Below are 10,479 nucleotides of genomic sequence, written 5' to 3'. Positions count from 1 at the left end.
GGCTCTCTGCTCTCTCCCTATTGGCGCTCTCTGCTCTCTCCCTATTGGCTGCCAGCAGTAAGTCCAGCGGTAACTCCTCCTCCAGCCTGGGGGACGTGGTGTCGGGACCCTTCAAGCCCAACCCCAACTCTGCAGGTTGGTCTCTGGTGTGATGCAGATGTGTGAGTCTGGAAGTGTTTCTCATACAGCTTCTCACCTTTCTTTCCTTTCTTCCTCAGGGAAGCAGAAGCAGAAGGTGGTGAGTAGCTTTCATTCATGAGATAAACGCTAGAAGAATAGAAGTAAAGAGTCCACAACTTTACGTCTTTAAAGCGCACATTTATAATGCTAAACCATCACTTTTATTCACACTTATGGTATTTTTAAGTTATATGTCGAGTGCAAACATCAACAATAGATTATACGTTCTTTATATATATATATATAAAAATATATATATATTATATATTACGATTGGTCCGCTTGATTGACAGAAAAATAACATCAGCTAATTCGATGAATGTTAACCAATTTTTTAAAGTACATTTTTATGCAAATGAAATATAAAATGCTCCTATAAGCTCCTCAAACGCATCATCGTATTGAACTGAATACCTTTGGGTTATTTAACCCTTCAGGGTCTGAGGTCATTTTCTTGATTTGACATAATCTCTTAAATTCACCTTTTAAGACACTTAAAAGCGACATGAGATACAAATCCATGTGTTACATCAACAATTGCAGAACAATCTCAGCTCGATCTCGACAATCTGGATTTTGGAAATTCTTCATATCTCTTGTGAAAACATAACTTTACTCATGTGGACGAAGTGTTTAGGTGATGGGAATTGTTTTATCAAAGGTTTCGGTTCACAAAAGCAGTGAAATATATGAATAATAGTAAATACATGTTAATAAATGTCTAAAACCACATTTTTTATTACCGTTTTTTGAGTAGAAATGTGGTCAGTCTTCTATCACTCGAGGAGCATTTATGAATATTAATAACTGTAATAACGCCATGGTGCTGGTTGTCCGCAGGCTGAGCACGTCCCTCCCTACGACGTGGTTCCCTCCATGAGGCCGGTCGTCCTGGTCGGACCGTCCCTGAAAGGTTACGAGGTAAAGACGACGGCAACGCTTTTAATCACTAAATATGTAAATAAATATGTAAATACACAATATTCTACGCTGTGTACTTAAAGGCATTTTCTTCATCACCGTGGGATGTGAAGTTTTATTGTGTTTTATTTTAGTGATAAACTAAACAAAAGACAAAAATAGAAGTAAATAAAACCGACTTTGATAAAGAAAAGATCATTATTTGGCTTTAATGTGTGATATAATTATATATTTAATCTACGTTTTTTTGTATTATTAATAAACATCCTCTGACATCCAATTAAACAACAAAGATTGTCTTTGAATGTTGTCCCAGCATGAACACATAATGTATAAAATAAACAAAATAAAAATACATGAAAAAAATTCAAATAATTCATAAAATAAATAAAATAAAATGATATGAATGAGATGCGTTAAAACCAGAAGCTGTTCATTGATCGTCACGTTATCAGAGTCAGTTGTCATGGAATCACAGTCTCCCGATCCCGGCGTTGCCGTGGTAACGACCTTCCGGGTAAACGGCTCATTTTAAAATACAGCGGGCTGTGAACGCTCCGTTTGGATCCACAAAGACTTTTCTCACGTTCACCGTTCTGTTCTCACGGCTTCCTCTGGTCGCTGAAGCTCTCCATCTCTTCATTTACTGAACACTAGCTTCTTGTTTAACGCGGCACACGTTAAACAAGAAGAAGCTGCGTCGGTCAGGCGTGTGATTAAGGGCTGCACACAGAGCGGTCGCCTCACAGCCAGGGCCGCGGGTTCAAATCCCGGACTAGACGGGCCTGTGTGGAGCTTCATGTTCTTTCTCCGGGTTCTCCGGGTTCCTCCCAAAGACATTGATGGCGCTAAATCCCCCAAAGGTTATGTGAGCTATATGTATATACATACATATGTGTATATATATATATACATATCAGACCTGTACAGGAAGCGGTTAAAGATAACGGACGGACGGCATCAGAAGGAACGATAACAAGAGTGGAGTTGTTTTCATGCAGCATGCCACACTTGTGTTTAATATTTCCTCTCTTTTTCTTCCTGCTCCTCCTCTTCTTCTTCTTCCTCCGCCTCCTCCTCCTCCTACTCCTCCTACTCCTACTCCTCCTACTCCTACTCCTCCTCTTCCTCCTACTCCTCCTACTCCTCCTCCTCCTCTTCCTACTCCTCCTACTCCTACTCCTCCTACTCCTACTCCTCCTCCTCCTCTTCCTACTCCTCCTCCTCCTACTCCTCCTACTCCTACTCCTCCTCTTCCTCCTACTCCTACTCCTCCTACTCCTCCTCCTCCTCTTCCTCCTCCTCCTACTCCTACTCCTCCTACTCCTCCTCCTCCTCTTCCTCCTCCTACTCCTCCTCCTCCTCCTCCTACTCCTCCTCCTCCTCCTCCTCCTCCTACTCCTCCTCCTCCTACTTCTCATCCTCCTACTCCTCCTCCTCTTCCTCCTCCTCCTCCTCCTACTCCTCCTCCTCCTCCGCCTCCTCCTCTTCCTCCTCCTCCTCCTACTCCTCCTCCTCCTACTTCTCATCCTCCTACTCCTCCTCCTCCTCTTCCTCCTCCTCCTCCTCCTACTCCTCCTCCTCCTCCTCCTCTTCCTCCTCCTCCTCCTCGCTGCAGGTGACGGACATGATGCAGAAAGCTCTGTTTGACTTCCTGAAGCACCGGTTTGACGGGAGGTGAGCAGTCAGAGCAGTTCCTCCTTTTCCTCTCCTCCCTCTCCTCTTCCTCCTCCTCCTCCTCCTCTTCCTCCTCCTCCTCCTCCTCCTCTCCTCATGTCTTTGTCCTCGTTTCAGGATCTCCATCACTCGGGTAACAGCTGACATCTCGTTGGCCAAGCGGTCGGTGCTGAACAACCCCAGTAAGCGGGCGATCATTGAGCGGTCCAACACGCGCTCCAGCCTGGGTAAAGCTCCTCCTGATGTCATGTCCTGCAGGTGTCCGTGTTTCACGACTCTGTTGTTCACGCCGCTCTGCTGCGCGCTGTCTGCCTGGTTCTCCTTGCAGCGGAGGTCCAGAGTGAGATCGAGAGGATCTTCGAGCTGGCCCGGTCCCTGCAGCTGGTGGTGCTGGACGCAGACACCATCAACCACCCGGCTCAGCTCTTCAAGACCTCGCTAGCGCCCATCATCGTCCACGTCAAAGTGTCCTCGCCCAAGGTGAGATTGAAGGCTTCCACACCGGGGAGACGTCCTTTCCTAGCAGGATCCAGACGTGTAGCATTCTATTATTCTATTTTTGAAATAGTCTGAATCATTCTATTATTATTCTGAACCCTGATATTTGCGTCTGCATCCTTTCTTTGAGACTTCAGATTGGTGATGCGTTCATCATTGGTTTACTTTGAATAAACAAAGTAGAGATGCGGATCCTCAACCTCTTTAGGCCCAGACAATTCAATGGTGAAAATCGAGCGATCGTGTCTAACTCGGCCAACACTGAAAGTTCCCACTCCCTCCCTGGTCCCTGAACGGTCTTCGCTTCACTCTGGCCGTCTGCTGCAGACTGAGAGCAAGCTAAGGAGTCTAAACAAGGCCTGATCGCTCTGATTTCAGACATAAGGGAAATCCATTTTAGTTTTTTTTGCAGGACATAAATGGCAACGTTGTGCGTATCTTTTGGATGTGGCGTTATTGGTGGATTCAGTAGCTCTAAGGATTCCAAAACCGTATGGTACTCCTGTGTAGCTTCATGCTATCGATATGAAATGGCATATTTTCACAACTCGGGTGTTCTCCCAAGTCACTCTCGAGTCCCTTCGAGTCATACTTATGGTTTATGTTCATATTTATTATGGAATGGTGTCAGAAACATGAACAATGGACTTATATTGACTTCCAGGATGTGCCATTTGTGTTGTTGCTGTATCACACCAGAGGCGCTATTTGGACTCCAATCAGAATCCTCCTGGTCGCCTCACTTTTGAGGTTTTCTGGGTAGTCCAACTGGTAAGAGGCCCAGAGCTGAACCCAGAACACGCTTATCTTGTCAGGCCTGGGAACGCCTCCGGGTTCATCAGGAAGAGATGGAATAACCTGCTCAGCCAGCTGCCTGAAGGACTGGCCACGAATACGCTGAAGACAAAGGATAGATAGACAACCGGTTCTCCACAACGCCGCAATGAGCCCACCCTGAACGGACACGCCCCCAACGGCACGGCACTAGTAGTAGCCTTAAAGCTGCAGGCGGTATCTTTTGAGGATTGGATATCTGCACACTGGCAGACGTGGTCGTGTTGTTTGATCCATAATCGTTTCCTTGTGTTTTTATGCTGTTTGAATGTGCTTTACCACAGGTCCTCCAGAGGCTGATCAAATCAAGAGGGAAGTCCCAAAGCAAACACTTGAATGTGCAGCTTGTTGCAGCAGAGAAACTCTCTCAGTGCCCTTCTGTGAGTGAACTTCAAACACGCGTTTCAACCGAACACAAGGCAGCGCAAAACATCGCAAAAAAACCTCATTCCTGTCTTCCTTTCCCACCTCAGGAGATGTTTGATATCATTCTGGATGAGAACCAGCTAGAAGACGCCTGTGAACACCTGGCAGAGTACCTGGAGGTGTACTGGCGCGCGACACACACTTCACTGAGCACGCCACTCAACCCCCTGCTGGGACGCAACCTGGGCTCCACCGCGCTCTCCCCGTATCCTGCTGCCATTCAGGTGAGCCTGTCAAAGGAAACAGAATGTTGTATTGTGATCTCCTCGTTTGATATTTAATTCAAGGTCTGAATTATTTATCAGCGTGTTTGTATGCTTACCGGGCGAGTGAAGCCGGTGTAGAAGTGTTAAAGTGTAAAACTTGCATTTTCTCTGCTGACCACCAGGGGGCGACTCCTCTGGTTGTATAGAAGTCTATGCTTCATGTGTTAAAGCTGCATTCTCTCTCCTGACCACCAGGGGGCGACTCCTCTGGTTGTATAGAAGTCTATGCTTCATGTGTTAAAGCTGCATTCTCTCTCCTGACCACCAGGGGGTGACTCCTCTGGTTGTATAGAAGTCTATGCTTCATGTGTTAAAGCTGCATTCTCTCTCCTGACCACCAGGGGGTGACTCCTCTGGTTGTATAGAAGTATATGCTTCATGTGTTAAAGCTGCATTCTCTCTCCTGACCACCAGGGGGTGACTCCTCTGGTTGTATAGAAGTCTATACTTCATGTGTTAAAGCTGCATTCTCTCTCCTGACCACCAGGGGGTGACTCCTCTGGTTGTATAGAAGTCTATATAAATGACTCTACTTCTCTTGATGTATTCCCTCAGTAAACATTGTAAACATGAGTTTATGTCTCAATCTCTAGTTTCAAGTCTTCTTCAATACAGCATGATGTTCATTTAGTAAACAGAGTCAAACAGACCATAAAGCAGGGGTCGCTTTAGGGCGGGGCTACAAGATGAGTGACAGGTCGGTTTCGTGGCTATTTCACAAACTGCAAAGAGACTTCCTTGTATCATGCTAAACATCATGAATCGTGCAGCTTCTGTATATATTTCTGCTAAACTGTTAAACTGTGTTTTCTCTCTCAAACAGGCCCAAAGAAACCGCAACAGCAACCACACAACGACAGACCTTTCCCCCGCTGAGCGCCACAGCCTGATGCCCGCCGATGAGAACTACCACAACGAGCGGGCGCGGAAAAACCGCAACCGCCTGTCCTCGGGCTCGCAGCACAGCCGGGACCACTCGCCCCTGGAGGAGGAGGACTACCAGGACCCCTACCAGGACGCGTACCAGCCTCATCGTAGCCGGGGGTCCCCGGGCGGCTTCAGCCAGGACTCCCGGCACCGGCACTGAGCCGTCGGCCCGCTCGTCTTTTCTCAAACCAAACCAACCGCGGGCCGAAGAGTTTGAGGCAGCCTCGCTGTAACAACACTACACTATACTACTCATTTGGACTTTAACAACCTCGTGTCGATGTGTAGTGCCTCGTTTTCCATTCGGCCGTCTGCCAAACCTTAAAATATGGACTGAAAGTAGCACAAGAGCGTAAGAGTTGCCGGACCCGATCCGCCCGGTGATGTGGCTCGTGAGAGGAGTTCACTAGCAGGTGATAGTGAGCGACGTTGGCTCCTCTGGACCCTCTCACCTGTTACAGTAGCAGGCAGGTAGACTGTGATTACAGGTGACTAGCCAGTGTCATGTGACCAGCCAGCCAGTCTCATGGCAGATTGTGAAATAGTCACAATGTGTAATCTATTGGTTTTGCGTACAGGGCCATGAGTTGTATTTATATATATTTATATATATATATATATATAGTTTTACTGTCACTCAGGACGAACATGACACCAATGGAAAGTCAATCAGATCCGTATTCGTGGTGGAAACATGAATTCATTGCATCGACGTGAATGACAGCAGTGAGAGCAAGAGATAATAGTTTAACATATCCAAAAGATGAAGATTAGTGGGGGAGGGGAAGTGGACGGGTCCAACAAACAGAACTTACAACCAGGAGCCAGGTCCACACCACGTTGTGGTTTCATGGTCTTAGCCTAACTGTTGGTTCAGTTGTCTAAACCTAAACCTAACTGTTGGTTTAGTTGACTAAACCTAAACCTAACTGTTGGTTTAGTTGACTAAACCTAAACCTAACTGTTGGTTCAGTTGTCTAAGCCTAAACCTAACTGTTGGTTTAGTTGACTAAACTTAAACCTAACTATTGGTTTTGTTGACTAAACTTAAACCTAACTGTTAGTTTAGTTGACTAAACCTAAACCTAACTGTTGGTTTTGTTGACTAAACTTAAACCTAACTGTTGGTTTAGTTGACTAAACTTAAACCTAACTATTGGTTTAGTTGACTAAACTTAAACCTAACTGTTGGTTTAGTTGACTAAACTTAAACCTAACTGTTGGTTTAGTTGACTAAACTTAAACCTAACTGTTGGTTTTGTTGACTAAACCTAAACCTAACTATTGGTTTTGTTGACTAAACCTAAACCTAACTGTTGGTTTAGTTGACTAAACTTAAACCTAACTGTTGGTTTTGTTGACTAAACCTAAACCTAACTGTTGGTTTAGTTGACTAAACCTAAACCTAACTGTTGGTTTAGTTGTCTAAACCTAAACCTAACTGTTGGTTTAGTTGACTAAACTTAAACCTAACTGTTGGTTTAGTTGACTAAACTTAAACCTAACTATTGGTTTAGTTGACTAAACTTAAACCTAACTATTGGTTTAGTTGACTAAACTTAAACCTAACTATTGGTTTTGTTGACTAAACCTAACTGTTGGTTTAGTTGACTAAGCCTAAGCCTAACTGTTGGTTCAGTTGTCTAAACTTAAACCTAACTGTTAGTTTAGTTGACTAAACCTAAACCTAACTGTTGGTTTAGTTGTCTAAACCTAAACCTAACTGTTGGTTTAGTTGACTAAACCTAAGCCTAACTGTTGGTTCAGTTGTCTAAGCCTAAGCCTAACTGTTGGTTCAGTTGTCTAAACTTAAACCTAACTGTTAGTTTAGTTGACTAAACCTAAACCTAACTGTTGGTTTAGTTGTCTAAACCTAAACCTAACTGTTGGTTTAGTTGACTAAACTTAAACCTAACTGTTGGTTTAGTTGACTAAACTTAAACCTAACTATTGGTTTTGTTGACTAGACCTAAACCTAACTGTTGGTTTAGTTGACTAAACTTAAACCTAACTATTGGTTTTGTTGACTAAACCTAAACCTAACTGTTGGTTTTGTTGACTAAACTTAAACCTAACTGTTGGTTTAGTTGACTAAACTTAAACCTAACTGTTGGTTTAGTTGACTAAACCTAAACCTAACTGTTAGTTTAGTTGACTAAACTTAAACCTAACTGTTGGTTTAGTTGACTAAACCTAAACCTAACTGTTGGTTTTGTTGCCTGAACTTAACTGTTGGTTTTCTTGTCTAAACCTAACTTTCGCTACTGAACGTGATATCGTCACAAAACAAAGTTGTTTCGAGGGAAACTAAATAATCGTCCAGTTCATTCATCTCCCAGTTCACGAAACCAGTGGATTGCATTTCGTGACCATCTCCCGTGGGACTGGGTTGGGACCAGCACAGAACTGGTTTACTGGATTTGGACCAGCACAGAACTGGTTTACTGGGTTGGGACCAGCACAGAACTGGTTTACTGGATTTGGACCAGCACAGAACTGGTTTACTGGGTTGGGACCAGCACAGAACTGGTTTACTGGATTTGGACCAGCACAGAACTGGTTTTACGGCGTCCCACAGCAGGTAGAAGAAGAGAGTAACGCATCTTTAATGCTCCTCACGTTGGTCTGCCGCTGAGTGTTGAATAAATCCTGTGGAAGCCTTCCACACGTTTAGTTTTGACGTGACATACACGGACGTGTTGTGCTGTTCTCTTCGGGGTCGTTCATTCAGTAGCTACCCTGTGCTCCCTCTTCGTCATGAACCATATCCAGACATCGTATATAAAGATCACGCAGATTTCGATGCTCCAAAACTCAGGAATGAGAGGTCGTTTAGACCTAGAGGTGTGCGGACAGATGTAGCGTTTATCAGCGTTGTGTTGAGTTGTGACGAGATTTTTTATGATCTAGTTGTTTCAATAAAGCTATATGGAGGAAGGAACTCTTCCGAGACTATCGGAGTCACCAGAGTGATCGTGCCAGCATGTTTTTGTTTCATACGTCGTGCATTAATCAGCTTTGTTGAGATAGAACTGGGTTTTAGTGAGTGACTTATATTGAGGGCTTCCTTATGTAAATACCATCAAAACAATCGGACAGAAAACCTTAATTTATTCTTTCACAGCGGTGCATTCAACTTACAACCTCTGATGAAAAAGATCCATTTCCTCCATCGTAATTTAAGGTTTGAGAAGCAATTTAAAGGCGTCCATTTTTTCATCTTTTTCTTTTGTATTTAATTTGAGTTTCATTAAAGATTCCCAATGAGAGAAAAGATCTGAAAGCACTTGGTCTTTTACTTGCTTTCATGAATAATTACAGCAGTTCCTTTTTTATTTTAATCAGAAGAATTCACCTGTATGCTGTCAGCCAATACAGGATTAATATACCTTTTAATGACATATCCTTGTATCTTGTAGTTTAATATTTGATTGAAATCTTTTCCCAGTTCAAAGCCAGAGATCTCTTGTGCTTCAGTGATTCTGGAGGAGGAAGATCAACAAGAAGAGCTCTGCTCTTATCTGCCATATACAGTCGCTCCTATTGATCCAAAACTCTGAATCCCATTTAAAAGATTTGAATACTGCCTGTGAGAGAATGATGCATTGATTAAACATGTGTGTGCACTTCATTTTACAATTGTAATGAAATAAACTGCCCTTAAGCTGTTGGATGGATAGCAAAACATACACACACATGTTGTTTGTCTTTATTTCTTCAGATCCTCAGATCTATTTTAAATGACAAGGAAACAAAACTAATACATTTAATATGTTCATGATAAAACTATCAGTTTGGCTGGAAATAGAGAATTTCTGGCATTTTGCAGATCAAGTAATTCATGAATTAACCTCATTTCAGTTTAATCATAATTTACTCTAATATGATATAATATAAAAAAATAATCGAATAAGAAAAGAGAGCCTTTATTGTCATATATCTATATACAGTGCATTTCAGTATATGAGTGTAATTGTGTTTCCCTGGTCCCGGTTAAACAACTATATGAACAAATAAATATTAAGTGCAAACAACAAGATACAGAAATAGGTCCGGACCAAGATACAGAACATACAAGCATTTAGGGAAATAATAAACATGACAATTATAAAGACAAGTAGTTTAAATATAAATATATGTATTGTTACTAAATGTAAACAAATGCGTTTACCATGTGTAATGGTAAACGCAGTTTTATGTTCCCTGAGGATATTCTGTGTCTGCAGTAGTTAATAAGTTTGCGTGTTAATTATTATCAAGTATGATTCTTTAGGAATTTTATTTTTTACATTTAAAATGTTCATAGTTGTATTTAATATATTTATTTAAATTAATTATAATTAATTTAATTATAAATAAATATAAATATAATATGTATTTATTATTTCGAAAAAACAATATATATATATATATATATATATATATATATATATATATATATATATATATATATATTGTATTTAAATATAAATAAATATGGTAGTCTACCAAAAACGTTGATATGACTAGTAAACGTCTTCTTTGGTTGTATAAACCATATATTTATTCTTAATAAATAAATAAATAATATCATTTGTTACTGCCATGTCAAACTGTACTTTCATCCTTCTCTCCCAGATTTGCATAATGATTCGTACCAACAGGACAGAGCCAGTACGCATGCGCACGGGTGACAGCTAACTAACGCAGCGCTCTTCCCCACAGCCAGCTGATGCTCAGCAGCTCGCGCGGCTACACAACTAACCGTCAC

At 42.2% G+C, this 10,479-nt stretch overlaps 1 protein-coding gene across 1 annotated transcript in view; it reads left to right on the top strand.

The window, feature by feature from the left end:
• The window catches only part of LOC306743694 (voltage-dependent L-type calcium channel subunit beta-4-like), a gene marked incomplete at both ends in the record, with an annotated part of 17,087 nt that extends 11,198 nt beyond the window's left edge, over positions 1-5,889 (top strand). Inside the window, 9 exons of the mRNA XM_079226241.1 lie at positions 56-135; positions 219-238; positions 1,021-1,101; positions 2,720-2,778; positions 2,896-3,005; positions 3,107-3,258; positions 4,395-4,490; positions 4,584-4,760; positions 5,626-5,889. Coding sequence (XP_079082367.1) covers positions 56-135; positions 219-238; positions 1,021-1,101; positions 2,720-2,778; positions 2,896-3,005; positions 3,107-3,258; positions 4,395-4,490; positions 4,584-4,760; positions 5,626-5,889 — 1,039 coding nt within the window. The remainder of the gene's footprint in view (positions 1-55; positions 136-218; positions 239-1,020; positions 1,102-2,719; positions 2,779-2,895; positions 3,006-3,106; positions 3,259-4,394; positions 4,491-4,583; positions 4,761-5,625) is intronic.
• Between the last annotated feature and the right edge of the window lie 4,590 nt (positions 5,890-10,479).

This window comes from Taurulus bubalis (genome assembly GCF_910589615.1).
Source record: "Taurulus bubalis genome assembly, chromosome: 1".
Classification (NCBI taxonomy): domain Eukaryota; kingdom Metazoa; phylum Chordata; class Actinopteri; order Perciformes; family Cottidae; genus Taurulus; species Taurulus bubalis.
The sequence above is the reverse complement of the archived record's forward strand: the minus strand, read 5'-3'. Positions and strand labels throughout refer to the sequence as shown.